The 15,838-nt window shown below is 42.2% G+C and overlaps 1 protein-coding gene across 3 annotated transcripts; it reads right to left on the bottom strand.

Annotated features, from left to right (window-relative positions):
- Positions 1-395: 395 nt before the first annotated feature.
- LOC139399783 (UBX domain-containing protein 4-like) lies at positions 396-11,095 on the bottom strand. 3 transcript variants are annotated; one of them, XM_071144995.1, is made up of 14 exons: positions 10,916-11,095; positions 10,325-10,427; positions 10,168-10,196; positions 7,397-7,515; positions 7,002-7,185; positions 6,659-6,797; positions 6,519-6,573; positions 4,995-5,147; positions 4,694-4,821; positions 4,436-4,538; positions 4,166-4,297; positions 1,642-1,856; positions 1,003-1,182; positions 396-650 (listed from the first exon to the last, which is right to left on the bottom strand). In XM_071144995.1, exons 1-13 carry the CDS (start codon positions 10,995-10,997, stop codon positions 1,044-1,046), a joined length of 1,581 nt encoding a protein of 526 aa, XP_071001096.1. In that variant the 5' UTR covers positions 10,998-11,095; the 3' UTR covers positions 396-650; positions 1,003-1,043. The 3 variants fall into 3 exon arrangements, with proteins under 3 accessions (XP_071001096.1, XP_071001094.1, XP_071001095.1); XM_071144993.1 differs by having other exon boundaries at positions 4,995-5,159; XM_071144994.1 differs by having other exon boundaries at positions 396-1,182.
- Between the last annotated feature and the right edge of the window lie 4,743 nt (positions 11,096-15,838).

Below are 15,838 nucleotides of genomic sequence, written 5' to 3' on the forward strand. Positions count from 1 at the left end.
CATTCAGGCCAGAGTTCAATCTTAGTATCATCAGAGCAGAGAATGTTGTTTCTGAGAGTCTTTAGGTGCCTTTTACTGAGGAGTAGCTTCTGTCTGGCCACTAACAGGATGCACCTGAGCTCAAGTTCGAGTCTCAGAGCAAAGGGCCTGAATACTTATGTAAATAAGATTCCATTTTTGTACATTTGCAAACATTTCTAAAACCTGTTTCTGCTTTGTCATTATGCTGGTTGTTGTGTGTAGATAATTGTTATTTATTCATTTTTTTCTTTCTTAATGCACTGCAGGAGTCTTTACTAATGTACAAGCAACAAAGATCTTCGGTTCACTGTGATATCACTGCATGACATAAAAGCCCTGGCTTCCACTTAAGGCACAAAAATCACACAAAGGTATAGAGCCAGCCAAATGCTTGTTTATTGAAAAACATGTATTTTTATTCCCATAGTTAAATGAGAGCGGTACAGTGGTTTCCCATGTTCAACTAGTAGTAGAAACAACTCATTCTACTGCCGAAGGAGGCAGTTTATGCCAAGGGGGCCACAGCCTTGGTATAAAAACACACAGCTACACACACAGCCCCTTCCACCAGACCAGTGAGAGCCCTCATACATTTTCATTAAGTAGAGTTGTGTCATCTGGGTTACTGACTGTTAAATAAAACACAAAAAGGTTGTTAATAATGCAGCTGTCAACATATCCTTTAGACAAGAACTTCAATCAACACCTCTGTCTCAACCCTTCAACACAGTACAGTAGACATGTTTAGAATACTGAAGGAACCCCTGGCCAGTCGTATTCTAAGAGGCTGAATTAAACAAATAACAGTTTCAACACAAATCATGTCTGTTCCAAGCCCAACGGTCAGGAGGTTAACTTGATTACATCTACCCATGCAAGGGAGGAGCAGAGTACAGGCTTGGACAAGAGAAACAAACATCATAGCCCTAATATCAGCATTATCCTCCGTTAGACCGACTGACACGCACTCAGGAAACTCACCAGGTCAGATAGGGAGGACAGAGTGAGACAGTGTTATTGCACTACATCTGCTGGGTAGAGTTGCCGTTCCAAGTGTTATTCTCATCCTCACTGTCCTCGTGATTCCGTAGCCTGTGGATTTTTCCGTCTTGTTTGAAGTCTGCTGGTTGCTTCTCCAGTGTGCGTTTGCGAAGGGTTTCTCTGAGAAAGTGGAAATGGATGTGAAATAACCCAACTAGGCCTTAAATGTTTTATTGGTATGTAACTGTTATGAAAGTTGTATTGTCAATTTTGTATTTAAAACACCACTTTAAACATGTACATGACACTGCAACAAAATTTCCCCATGGGGACAATAAAGTCAGTAAGTAAGTAGGCTTTAGAGCACCCAGCCACACTGCTCAATCAAACCCCTAGATTAATTCTCCAAATTCTTTGCACTCTGGTTACAACAAATCATGTTAAATGTGGCTGTTATAACCCCTGACAACAATTAACCTGGACCAGTAGACCAGCTTAACCATTCAATTACATTGTAACAATCTGGCAACGTTGTGTTACTAACTCCTAACCATAATGTACCACCACAGCAATCTCAGCTACTCTTAAAAATATGCCTGTACACCATGAGTACATAGACTCTGCTGGATGGGGCCTTACCTCTTTGGTTCACCAGATGAGGAGCCAGAGGCAGTGTTGGGCCGCTGGCCTGGGCCTCTGGGGCCTGCTGCTCCAGGGATAGGGGGGCTGGTGAAGAGGAAGCCACTCAGGAACCTCCACACAGCCAGCAGAGGGTAGAGGATGGTACCCAGTACAGCCCAGATACCCCATCCAGAGGTCGACTGGACTACCATGTTGCTTGGGCGTCCCGTTTGCTGGAAGGATTTAGAAGGAGATAAACACTGTATTCTCAATGCCATCATTCTACTGGGGAAACCAGAGAAAAAGATGGGAAAACAAGCAAAAAGTCCTCAAAACAAACATTGGGAGCTAGATAACATTCGGAATGTATTCAGACCCCTTCCCTTTTCCACATTTTGTTACGCTACAGCCTTATTCTGAAATATATTAAATTATGTTCTTCCCGACAATCTACACACAATACCCCATAATAACAAAGCGAAAACAGGTTTAGACATTTTTGCAAAAAAAAAATAATAATCATTTACATAAGTATCGAGACCCTTTGCTATGTATGAGACTTGAAATTGAGCTCAGGTGCATCCCGTTTCCATTGATCATCCTTGACATGTTTCTGCAACTTGATTGGAGTCCACCTGTGGTAAATTCAATTGATTGGACATTATCTGGAAAGGCACACACCTGTCTATATAAAGTCCCACAGTTGACAATGCATGTCAGAGCAAAAAAAAAAAAGCTAGAGCTCCGAGACAGGATTGTGTCAAGGCACAGATCTGGGGAAGGGTACCAAACAATGGCTGCAGCATTGAAGGTCCCCAAGAACACAGTGTCCTCCATAAACTTAAATGGAAGTTGTGAACTTCCTAGAGCTGGCCATCCGGCCAAAACTGAGCAATAGGGGAAGAATGGCCTTGGTCAGGGAGGTGACCAAGAACACAATGGTCACTCTGACAAAGCTTGAGAGTTCCTCTGTGGAGATGGTTGTCCTTCAGGAAGTTTCTCCCATCCCTGCAGCACTCCACCAATCAGGCTTTTATGGTAGTGGCCAGGCAGAAGCCACTCCTCACTAAAAGGCACGACAGCCCACTTGGAGTTTGCCAAAGGCACCTAAAGGACTCTCAGACCATGAGAAACAAGATTCTCTGGTCTGATGAAACAAGGATTGAACTCTTTGGCCTGAATGCCAAGCGTCACATCTGGAGGAAACCTGGCACCATCCCTATGGTGAAGCATGGTGGTGGCAGCATCATGCTGTGGGGATGTTTTTCAGCGGCAGGGAATGTGAGTCTAATCAGGATCGAGGGAAAGATGAGCGGAGCAAAGTACAGAGAGATGTTTTTTTTTTTTACCCCTTTTTCTCCCCAATTTCGTGGTATCCAATTGTTGTAGTAGCTACTATCTTGTCTCATCGCTACAACTCCCGTACGGGCTCGGGAGAGACGAAGGTTGAAAGTCATGCGTCCTCCGATACACAACCCAACCAGCCGCACTGCTTCTTAACACAGCGCGCATCCAACCCGGAAGCCAGCCGCACCAATGTGTCAGAGGCTACACCGTGCACCTGGCAACCTTGGTTAGCGCGCACTGCGCCCGGCCCGCCACAGGAGTCGCTGGTGCGCGATGAGACAAGGACATCCCTACCGACCAAGCCCTCCCTAACCCGGACGACGCTAGGCCAATTGTGCGTCGCCCCACGGACCTCCCGGTCGCGGCAGGTTACGACAGAGCCTGGGTGCGAACCCAGGGACTCTGATGGCACAGCTGGAGCTGCAGTACAGCGCCCTTAACCACAGCGCCACCCGGGAGGCCCCGACAGAGAGATCATTGATGAAAACCTGCTCCAGAGCACTCAGGACCTCAGACTGGGGGCGAAGCTTCCAACAGGACAATGACCCTAAGCACACAGCCAGGACAACGCAGGAGTGGTTTTGGGGCAAGTCTCTGAATGTCCTTGAGTGGCCCAGCCAGAGCCCGGACTTGAACCTGATCGAACATCTCTGGAGAGACCTGAAAATAGCGGTGCACCAACGCTCCCCATCCAACTTGACAGACCTTGAGAGAGAAGACTAGGAGAAACTCCCCAAATACAGGTGTGCCAAGCTTGTAGTGTCATACCGGAGAAGACTCAATGCTGAAATCTCTGCCAAATATGATTTAACAAAGTACTGAGTAAAGTGTCTGAATACCTATGTGGATGTGATAGTTTTTTATTTGTAATAAATTTGCAAAAATTTCAACACAACTGTTTTTGCTTCGACATTATGGGATATTGTTTGTAGGTTGATGAGGGGGAAAAAAACAATTTCATGCATTTTAGAATAAGGCTAACGTAATAAAATGTGGAAAAAGTCAAGGGGTCTAAATACTTTCCGAATGCACTGTACACAAAGAAACCTAAGAGGCGTAAATATAACTGTGCTGCGATTCTATGACACTGTCTTGTTGTGAATTCTCAAAATGGGAGATGTAGCTATGGACTCTAGATACCAGTAGTCATCAATATTAGCAGAAGTTTACAGAGAGAAATAGGGAGCTCACTCACAGGCAGCAGCACTATTGAGGCACTGGGGGCCAGCTCAAGCGCCAGAAGAGTCTTGTCCAGGTCGTCAGCGGTAAACTCTCTGCGAGGGAACACGGTTGCCAGGGAGAAGTTGCCATACCTATTTCCCACTTCCTGAGAGGAAAAATAAACTCTTAAGTGACAGCCAGCATTATGATATTTAATATCATATTCCAACAAAGAGGATGAACGTGTTCTTAATAGTCACTTGTCCAAATCTTGAATTATATTGAGTTAGAAAAAGTATCTTACATTGACAGCGAACTGCCGAGCTTCTTGCAGTCTGGCCTCTGAGGGGAACTGGTTGGTGAAAAATGACCCATCTGGTAGACGGAACTGTATTCTGGCTATGGCGCTGGAGGACAGTAACACACAGTTTGAAGACAATCTAGAATTACATTAGTAGTGACATACAATATAAAAATTTAAAAATCGTTTACACTTTTTATTGAAAGCGACTGCTTTAAAACTAATCACTCCCAGCCCTGTGATTGTAGAATAGCTCCATACCTCCTCTCCCTTTGTGCATTCTCCTTCTTGGCCTCTGTCTCTGCCTGTCTGGCCTGCAGTGCTGCCAGCCGGGCTGCCTCCACCTCATCCTTGTTGTTGGCATAGCGGGCAGCTCTGTCAGCACGGTCCTGTGGGGATAAAGGTGCATCAGCCAGCCACTACCCTCCTCCCACAACAAACAATGGCAATTTTATAAAACTCTGCAGTGCTCATTTAGGCCACTAGAGGGAGTTATGAAAGTTCAATCAGAGAGGCCCAATCAGGGATTAGTTATGAGTGAAAGTGTGATGTGTTTGTTTACCAGGGCGATCTGTGCTTTGACACGCTCCCTGGCAGCCTTCTCCTCTGCCTTATCCCTGTTTCGCTCATCCATAATGCGTTTGGTCTTCTCATCCTCATTCTTCCTCTTGAAGTCAAGCATCTCCTTCCCCATCTTCCTCCTCTCCATCTCCTTCTTTATTTCACCCTGACCATCATCACACAGAAATAGATACAGGCGCACACAAGCATTAACACCAGAATCGCCAATGGCCACTGACGTTTGATTTTCTAAGCAAAAAAGAAGCAACGTCCAGCTCCTCGACTTTTCTTAAAATGTTTGTCTTTTACATTGCTCAGTTATCAGATTTTTTTTATCACAAATAGTAGTGTTAATTAAGGGCTTTTTTTTTCACCTGTCCCCCCCCCCACACCTATTCCCACCTTAACGGCCAGGACAAATGTGCGGTAGGACGTTGGTACCATGTAGACGCCATGTGCGTCTCTCTCCTCACTGAATTAATTACATAGGCTAAATGAATGAATGGTTGATAGAAACTGATAATTATGCACATTACTTCACAAATGTATTTAAATTAGGCCTAACTGACTGATGAGGGAGAAGAGGGCGATTTAATTGTGTGTAATGATGAAGAATTGTGGCCATTGTGACTGAAATCGAGAGCATAGAGTAGAGAAGACGAGATTGATTCATGCGTAAAAGGCTGGGTTGGGGAACAATACAGAGTGCGATACAATCAGAAACTAATTCCACACATAAGAGTTAGCCTAAAGACAAGACTAAATTGACAATAGTATGATGAGTGACAATATTATCAGTTGTCAAATTGTACATGAAGATGGGCACATCTTGGAATTGACAGAGAAAGGAGCACCACTTTATCAAATTTTCCTTCAGAGTCACATTCAGGTAAAACTCTTGATTGTATCAGCAATAGCATATTCTGCAGTTTCTAAGACACTTTTGTCAAATAACTCAATTCAAGAGCTGCAGCTCTATTTCCAAATATTACTTTTTCAAACCATAACTGCGCTTTCCTTGGGGCAGCATTGCTCAGGATGCTAAGCAAAGACTAGTAACACAATAAACATAAAATATGCTATTCTGTCTATTTTTAAATAAATGTTATTATTTCCAATGTTTTTTTGGGCATGCCAAAAAAAAAAGAAAAGGCTTTCTTTGTGATGGATTTAACTCTTGAACTAGTGGTTTTTCATTTCTACTTATAGCCTAGAGTAACAAACTAATGAAAATTGCATTATGTTCTTTGAAATAGCTTTTTTCATATTCTAATGTTACCTAAGACCTTCATAAACACAACCACATGATTATTCTTCCCATAGCATAAATGAAATGTATTTATTAGACTGTTAGAATGTTGACCCATCATTGGTTGGGAGGGGGATCCAACGAGGCCGGGCATATGCTTATGGAGCCGCAAGACAACGTTCTCTAATGGATACTTATAGGCTGAAAGGCCAGGCGATTCTATTATTATTACTGTGGTGTCAATATGGGACACCAATGTCTACAGTTATTCTTTACCTCCTCCTCTCCTTTCTTTTTCTGCTCCCGTCTTTCCTCCAGTTTCTTTGTTAACCTACAGAAGGAAAGGTTTCAGTTTGAAAAGAAAGCAATTCTCAACTTTTTATCCCACCTCCGTTGTGTGTGTATATAGGTCCTACCTCTCCACCTTGGCATCGAGGCCTTCGTCAGGCTGAGAGCTGGTTGACACGTCCTCTGATGATGCGCTCCTGTCATCCCCAAGGGTCACAACCTCTGAGGCCGAGGGGCCGCCTTCTTCTGCTGGCCTGGACAGGGATTCTGGGTTGGACCACATCAAAGCAATCATTATCAGCAATCATGACAGTGTCTCAACTTCAATCTCTCAATCAACAGGACACATATCAAATAACACGCACAGACATGCATTTACATATAGCGCAAGTACTTGTAATTTTGTTGCATTGCTTTTCAGTAAAATTACTTTTCATCTACATTCCAAAGTGACCCCTCACACAAACATACCTTTAGACATTGCTGGTGCTGCTGCACTTTCTGTGTCTGCTGGTGGTGTGTGGCTGGGTTGAAGCTCCTGTGAGGTTGAGGGGGTCTGTGCTGGGGCTGGCTCTGAGGCTACCGTGGCTCGTGGGAGCCCCTCCATGGGAGCTTCTGCATCCGCTCCCTCGCCTGCCATCTGCTGAGCGTGCATCTGTTAGGCACAAGAAATGCATGTTAAGTGTGACACGCTCTAGGCTGGCTGATGCGCAACGCACATGACTACACAGCGAGCTGGAGACTTCGAGAGCAGGTGTCAGGCAAACTAGATACCCTCTACCTTACATCTATCTCAGTGATCTTGGAGACCATTTACTGATGTTGTTTAAGTGTTTTCGGTGTTATATTTGGCTATCATACCATACCTGTTTGACTTTGTTGATTCTTTTCATGAGTTCCTCTGCAGAGACACTCCCGGCAACAACTTCGAGGGGGATTCCATTCTCTCCGATAAAGAAACTGGACGGGATGCACACCACTGGGTCTTTTTCAGAAAGTTAAAGGCAAACCAACCATGCTCATAAAAATAATTTAAAAAATGGGATTGGACTTAATTGCATGATGTAGAACAGGTATTCCCAAAGAGGGGTACGCCAAATAAAAATGTGATTCACATTTTTTTGAAATAACAATTTTTTCTTCTTCACATTTCCATCAGTACATTTATATTTTCCAACGGGGCTATACATTTGGGTGGGTGTTTTCCCCCTTGCCTGAGTAGTCTCATCTCATTTTGGCAGTTTAATTAAACCATCTATTGTTCATCGAAATAACACAATGTCAAATACAGGTAGCCTAGTCAAATAATTAACATGCAATCACATTATCCGTTACCCTCTCACGGGAAACCTTCACTCTTGAGCAGACATTTAGAAACATGACAATTTGAAAAATAAGCAACGGGAGTTTTTGGAGCAAGAATAAAGACGACTTTCGAGAAGTAATATGTATAAAAGCAACAGATACCATTAATAAGAAGGGGATAGAAGCATCTTATATTGTGAGCTACCAAGTGGGTAGGACAGGCAAGCCCCATACTATTGTGAAGGACTTAACTCTTCCTGCTGTCACAGATTTGTCTGGGACAATGCTGGGGGAAAAGGCAAAAAAAAACTACACAGACAATGCCTTCATCCAACAACACTGTTTCATGACGCATCAGTGACACGGCAGGAAATGTTTTGAAACAATTACTGCTTCGCATACAAGACAGTGCATTACATGCGTTACAGCTGGATGAGTCAACAGACGTGGCGGGCCTGGCACAGCTCCTGGTATATGTCTGTTACGTTTATGTGGGGTCAATTAAGGAAGACATCCTCTTCTGCAAACCAATGGAAACCAGGACAACATGAGAGGATATTTTTAAAGTACTGAACAGCTTTGTGACATCAAATGGACTTTGGTATCTGTACTGAAGGCACAAAAGCCATGACAGGGAGACATAGTGGAGTGGTAACGCGCGTGCAAGCAGTGGCTCGCTCTGACACCACTTGGGTACACTACAGCATCCACCGAGAGGCTCTTGCTGCCAGGGGAATGTCTGACATCTTGAAAGACGTTTTGGACACTACAGTGAAAATTGTTAAAGCAATGGCCCTGAACTCCGGTGTATTTTCTGCATTATGAAATGATATGGGCAGCGACCATGTAACGCTTTTACAACATACAGAAGTGCGCTGGCAATCAAGAGACAAAGTATTGACATGTTTTTTTTGTGTTATTTTTTTTTAAATTGAGAGACGAGCTTATAGTTTTCTTGACTAACCATAATTTTCACTTGTCTGACCGCTTGCATGATGACGAGTTTCTCACACAACTGGCCTACCTGGGTGATGTTTTTTCTCGCCTGAATGATCTGAATCTAGGATTACAGGGACTCTCCGCAACTATATTCAATGTGCGGGACAAAATTGAGGATATGATTAAGAAGTTGGAGATATTTTCTGATATTTTTGTGTACAAATTAACTCAAGCTTACGAACAATGTCAAATGTGATAACGAAGTATGAGTGAGCTGGGTGCTCATTTACGCAGGTACTTTCCCGAAACGGACGACAACTGGATTCGTTATCCCTTTCATGCTCTGCCTCCAGTCCACTTAGCGATATTGCGGTTCTGTGAAAATGTAATTTAATCAGAAGCCACTGACAGATTTCTGGATAGGGTTGCGCTCAGAGTTTCTTGTCTTGGCAAATTGCGCTGTTAAGACACTGATGCCCTCTGCAACCACGTACCTATGTGAGAGTAGTTTTCATGCTAGTGAGGGGCGAGAACCCAAATACAGGCACAGACCGTGTGGGAAATGATTTAAGACTGAGAATCTCTCCAATACAAACCAACATTGCAGAGTTATGTGCATCCTTTCAAGCACACCCTTCTCATGGCTTATTTATTGCCTACCTCCTCATGCCTTTTGCACACACTGTATATAGACTTTCTTTTTTTTGTACTGTCATTGACTTGTTTATTGTGTTATTGGCTTGTTTATTCCATGTGTACCTCTGTGTTGTTGTTTGTGTCACACTGTTTTGCTTTCTTGGCCAGGTCGCAGTTGTAAATGAGAACTTGTTCTCAACTAGCCTACCTGGTTAAATAAAGGTGAAATAAATAAAACATTTTATAAAATAACCTGTGGTGAGTTATTCACAATTTCTTATGAACAATGGGTTTTATATGTAAGATGGTTAAATAAAAGAGCAAAATGATTGATTATTATTTGGGCCCTGGTCCTATAAGGGCTTTGTCGTCACTTCCCACAAGCCAGGTTGTGACAAAAACATACACTCATTCTTATGTTTAATAAATGTATTGTATAGTGTGTGTGTGTGTGTGTGTGTGTGTGTGTGTGTGTGTGTGTGTGTGTGTGTGTGTGTGTGTGTGTGTGGCAGGGTTACAATGATGGCAAAAAACAACATTTGAGATTGCGCCAACCCTGGTGCTAGAGGGGATACGCAGCTGGAGGTTGAATGTTTGAAGGAGTACGGACTATAAAAACTTTGGGAACCACTGATCTAGAATATGTCTGAAAGACAAAGCTTGGTGAATAATCTAAAGGAAATCAAGCCTTAGGGACCACAAACACAACAGTCTAACTCTAAGATAAGGATAAGAACCATTTGGAGAAGAAGGATACAGATTTGGGAGAACTGTGTGCATGTCTCACTGCAAGAAAAGAAAAACATTAAACATAAAATGCATCACATTTGTTAGCATTTCCATTTTGATAGTGCTGTACAGAAAGTGTACATCATATCCACAAAAGTGTAGGAGGATTCCATTATAAAGACTACCTCTTGGAATCAACCTTGATTGCAACACAGCAGTTATAGGAGGCCTCAGCCACTCTGTCGTCCTCCCAACTGGACATCATTTGTCCTGACACCTCATCGTTGCCTAGTAGAGAATAAGAATGTCAGATTCAGAAGTGGTGAATCACTCGTCCTACGACACTCAATGCCCAGTTCCCACAATAAAAGTCTGTGGTGTTGGTGTAGCGGACTCCATTACATGGTGAAGGAAGGAGTTTAGTCCGCTAGTGTTGGTGGTGACAGTCGCCATCCAGAATAATTGCGACTCGTCATCTAACGATTAACACACTAACGTTAGTAGGAAGCTAGCCAGAGCGAACTAACGTTAGTTAGCTGCGATTTGACAGCTGTCATTCCTTTTCGTTTTGACAAGTTAGCATTGGCTACATCGACACTTCGAGTTTCATGTTGTTGACATGCATAGCTAGCTAAATAGCTGACTGACAATGACAGGGCTCTTTTGCTCTCCCGAGCTTGACACAGTTTTATTCGCTACTATGGCGAATCTTTCGACTGGTTAAGGTTAGCTTTGCTAGCATACAAAACTGCGCTAGCTAATCTACAAAACAATACCTGTTATTACGACGACGAAGATGGAGCTCTGTTGTTTTGCGGAGATGATGGCTGCTGGAATAGAGCCTTCAAACCAAATCATTTTTATCAAATGTGTTGGCTTTTCCTGTTTAATCGTTTCAATCCTGTAAATGCCTAGAACGTTCAAGCTCCTTACAGGAACTAACGGAGAATGATGGAAGTTGTAGTCCATAGATACGTATCGTGCTTATGGGACTTGAAGTCTGTTCATTATCTCACCAAATTAACAGTAGATGGCGCTGTGGTACTGAAAGTAATTGGTGCAGATAACTAACTGTCCACCACGATGAACTCTGAGGGGGGGACTGGATCTCGCTCAGTCCGTTTGTACATAGTTAGTCACACGAGATCTCAGTCACCACAGGTACGATTTTGACGAAATGTTGGTGAATGGTGCGTCTTGCCATAGAGATCCGGCATTTACAAAATGAAAGACTATATATTATGACACTAAAACAATGGAAATAAAGTACCACAGTATTAGTCATAATACCCTTAAAACCTAGAGGTCAAACAGGGAAATGGTTCCAATCGTTTTGCACCATTCATTCTTCCCATAGGGGTTCTTAAATACACTTAAAATAAGGGCTGTGTTTCGTGTAGGCTTACCCTGGCGTGACGTTTTGATAACTGTAAATCTCCCTAGGACTTTTATCAATATATTCACCTTTATTTATGCCACAAAAAATAAACGCTAATCCCAAAGAACTAGAAATGCCATGATAATCTGGACAAGACTGCCAAATCTAGGCAAAGGTAAGAAAATGTAGTAGTTAATAAATTGGCTACATCTCTTTAAATGGGCAATTCTGTGAACTGTGTCTTGTGCAAGTTTTAAATGGACAAAATACCTGTTAGCAAAGGTGTCAATTAGAGATGATGCGCAGGAGCCTGCAGGCATTTGCATGATGTTTGTTTTGATGCTAATTCATATTTTCGAATCAGAGTAAATATAGCTGAATATATTGATGTCACCTTGTCCGACATAAATGTACATGGTTATCAAAACGTCACACCAGGGTAAGCTTACACGAAACACAGACCTTATTTTAAGTGTTTCTAAAAAATAAAAAAAATGGGTAGAATGAATGTTGGAAAAATTATTGAACCCATTTCCCTGTTTGACCGCTGGGTTTTATGGGTATTATGACACCTCCACTGTGGTGCTCTATACATGTCCTCAAAGACATGTATAGTTGATCAGGTGGGACCATTCTAGCCCATGAGAGGGCAGATACGTGTGTGAACATACCATAGTGATAGATAGGACTCATTTTTGTATCTGTGCCATTATAGCGTCTGTAACACATCTCCATTTTAAAGTAGTACATTTTCTTCTTCATTGGCTGATTGCTTCCAACTTGTAGAAATCCCCATCGAGTGGACTACTATAAAATGGTGGAAGCCCTCAATGGCATTGTCCATTTGGATTTGAAATCAAGTATGAGGTTAAAGTGCAGACTGTCAGCTTTAATTTAAGGGTATTTTCATCCATATCGGGCAAACTGTTTAGAATTTACAGCACGTTTTGAACATAGTCCCCAACATTTTAGGGGAGCAAAAGTATTGGAACAAATTCACTTATGTGTATTTAAGTATTCAAAAGTTAGGTATTTGTTCCGGTAGCATGCAATGACTACATCAAGCTTGTGACTCAACAAATTTGTTGGATGCATTTGCTGTTTGTTTTGGTTGTGTTTCAGATTATTTTGTGTCCAGTAGAAATGAATGGTAAATAATGTACTGTCATTTTGGATTAAAAATCCAAACTTGGAGTATAGACCCAAAAGAAGAACAAATGCTTCACTGTCCCAGTAATTACAGAGGGCACTGTATATCAGTGGTGGAAAAATACCCAATGGTCATACTTGAGTAAAGATACCTAGAAATACTGTGACTCAAGTAAGAGAAAGTCCTCCAGTAAAAGTACTACTTGAATAAAAGTCTAAAAGTATTTGGTTTTAAATATACTTAAGTATCAAAACTAAATGTAATTGCAAAAATATACTTAAGTATCAAAAGTATAAATTATTTCAATGTGCTTATATTAAGCAAACCAGACAGCACCATTTAATATATATATATATATATATATATATATATAAATATAAATAACACACACACACACACACACACACAGCGCAAAAAAATAAAGGGAACACTAAAATAACACATCCTAGATCTGAATGAATGAAATATTCTTATTAAATACTTTTCTTTACATAGTTGAATGTGCTGACAAAATCACACAAAAATTATCAATGGAAATAAAATGTATCAACCCATGGAGGTCTGGATTTGGAGTCACACTCAAAATTAAAGTGGAAAACCACACTACAGGCTGATCCAACTTTGATGTAATGTCCTTAAAACAAGTCAAAATGAGGCTCAGTAGTGTGTGTGGCCTCCATGTGCCTGTATGGCCTACCTACAACGCCTGGACATGCTCCTGATGAGGTGGCGGATGGTCTCCTGAGGGATCTCCTCCCAGACCTGGACTAAAGCATCCGCCAACTCCTGGACAGTCTGTGGTGCAACGTGGCATTGGTGGATGGAGCGAGACATGATGTCCCAGATGTGTTCAATTGGATTCAGGTCTGGGGAATGGGCGGGCCAGTCCATAGCATCAATGCCTTCCTCTTGCAGGAACTGCTGACACTCCAGCCACATGAGGTCTAGCATTGTCTTACATTAGGAGGAACCCAGGGCCAACCGCACCAGCATATGGTCTCACAAGGGGTCTGAGGATCTCATCTCGGTACCTAATGGCAGTCAGGCTACCTCTGGCGAGCACATGGAGGGCTGTGCGGCCCCCCAAAGAAATGCCACCCCACACCATGAGCTGCACTACCTGAGCCACTTGTGTGGGTTGTAGACTCCGTCTCATGCTACCACTAGAGTGAAAGCACCGCCAGCATTCAAAAGTGACCAAAACATCAGCCAGGAAGCATAGGAACTGAGAAGTGGTCTGTGGTTATCACCTGCAGAACCACTCCTTTATTGGGGGTGTCTGGCTAATTGCCTATAATTTCCACCTGTTGTCTATACCATTTGCACAACAACAGCATGTGAAATGTATTGCCAATCAGTGTTGCTTCCTAAGTGGACAGTTTGATTTCACAGAAGTGTGATTGACTTGGAGTTACATTGTGTTGTTTAAGTGTTCCCTTTATTTTTTTGAGCAGTGTATATAACAGATAGCCAGGGGCACACTACATGTAACAGTACTTTTGGGTGTCAGGGAAAATGTATCGAGTAAAAAGTACATTATTTTCTTTAGGAATGTTGTGAAGTAAAAGTTGTCAAAAAATATCAACCATAAAGTACAGATACTACTTAAGTACATGAGCTAAGGACATAAACTACGCCCATTAGATGTTCAGCAAATTACTAGTTTTGTTCCGCACGAAACATATTATTTTTCGGTGAACATTTTTTTTATTATTATATTTTTTTCACACTGTCGGATCAAGCATAAACAGTATTTCATGGTCAATATGGCTTCTGTATTGGCCCTACAGCATTTACGGAGATGCGTCCTTTGCAGAAGTCAGGTAAATCATACTTATTGCGACTCGTGGAGGTATTTTCAGCACACCCTATCTGTCGTGAAGGAAGTTATCAAGGAAGGGATTTTCTGTTTATACAGGACGTATCGCCTCCACCTACGGTCAAACAATTATCTCAATGCGGAGCTACATGTATATAGAGCCCTCCGCATCATTTGTGGGGTGACGACATGTTTACTGTTGCCTTGTAACTATGGAGCTTTGATTAATAACAAGACCCTCTAAAAAATACACGGGTGTGGTAGCTCACCAAACTCAACACATAATATAGAACATTGCACTTTATTAGTGCTAATAGATCAGCCTCCACTACATTATTTTGTAATGCCATATTATTAAGATAGTATGGGTTAAAATACGTGCACTATTTGTATTCTTACTCTTTACCGGAAGAAAAAAATTCACAAGGCAAATAGTCACAAAATGTCTGTCTTAGCATGTCAAACATCCCAGTGCTTTTCCTATTGATCATTTCCCCACACTCTAGAAGGCTCTGTATGGTTACTGTGATACAGTCTCTGCAGAAGTCAACGCATTCATACTTCTTGCAATTCGTGGAGCAGAGCAGCGCTGTTGTCAATAAAGTGAGTTTGTGTTTATGCTGGACCTCCCGCCCCCACCTAGCGTCACCCACTCATGTTAATGCGGAGCTAATGATAACAATTCACTAGCTTCGATTGCAGTCCGAGACCAATGTGTCGCAGGGGGGAGACTATACATTTTTACCACTAGTTTGCTTTCTCTATCAATAAGATTAGCATTTCAGTGACATGCATTCTTTATCAGGTTGATAAAGAAAATCTTATTTGATAGTCACCATGTCTTTATGACTTTCAAAACGACAGATGAGAATTCAATCTAACCTTGTTCTTCCTTAGGTTGGTTGTGGTCCCCAGATGCCAGATACCCAAACAAGTGAATCCTGAACAAACACCAGATATTTACCCACATCAACCTAGATTCAGCATACCCCTCTCTATCCAAGCACCTATTCCTATGGTCACAATGCTTTCCCTATCTTATTGCTGAACCATCAGTTTTAAAACAATCAAAACGACCACCTGTACTGTCAGGGCCTTAGGGCCAGTTTCCTGTCCCAAAAGCCTAGTCCTGGACTTAAAAAGCTTGTTCAATGGCAATTCTCCATTTAAAGTGCTTTTTAGCCCAGGACTAGGACTCATCTGTCAAGGAAACAAGCCCTCTGTTTATAGTTTAATAAAGGCGTGAAAACCTCCACCACCCCATTTTAATAGTAGGAATACAACCGCATTGGCACAGCTATTAAAGCTGTCTGTAACCTTATCTACTGTCTATGGAGCCCTTTCCAACCTGC

This window comes from Oncorhynchus clarkii, chromosome 3 (genome assembly GCF_045791955.1).
Source record: "Oncorhynchus clarkii lewisi isolate Uvic-CL-2024 chromosome 3, UVic_Ocla_1.0, whole genome shotgun sequence".
Classification (NCBI taxonomy): domain Eukaryota; kingdom Metazoa; phylum Chordata; class Actinopteri; order Salmoniformes; family Salmonidae; genus Oncorhynchus; species Oncorhynchus clarkii.

What these genes read in the sequence shown, in the direction of transcription:
- LOC139399783 (XM_071144993.1), bottom strand. Translation starts at nt 10,997, where the DNA reads ATGATTTGGTTTGAAGGCTCTATTCCAGCAGCCATCATCTCCGCAAAA. An exon ending in CTCGATGCCAAGGTGGAGAG is followed by an intron (nt 6,574 to 6,658) that starts GTAGGACCTATA and finishes TTCCTTCTGTAG; the next exon opens with GTTAACAAAGAAACTGGAGG. An exon ending in AATGCACAAAGGGAGAGGAG is followed by an intron (nt 4,539 to 4,693) that starts GTATGGAGCTAT and finishes ACTGTCCTCCAG; the next exon opens with CGCCATAGCCAGAATACAGT.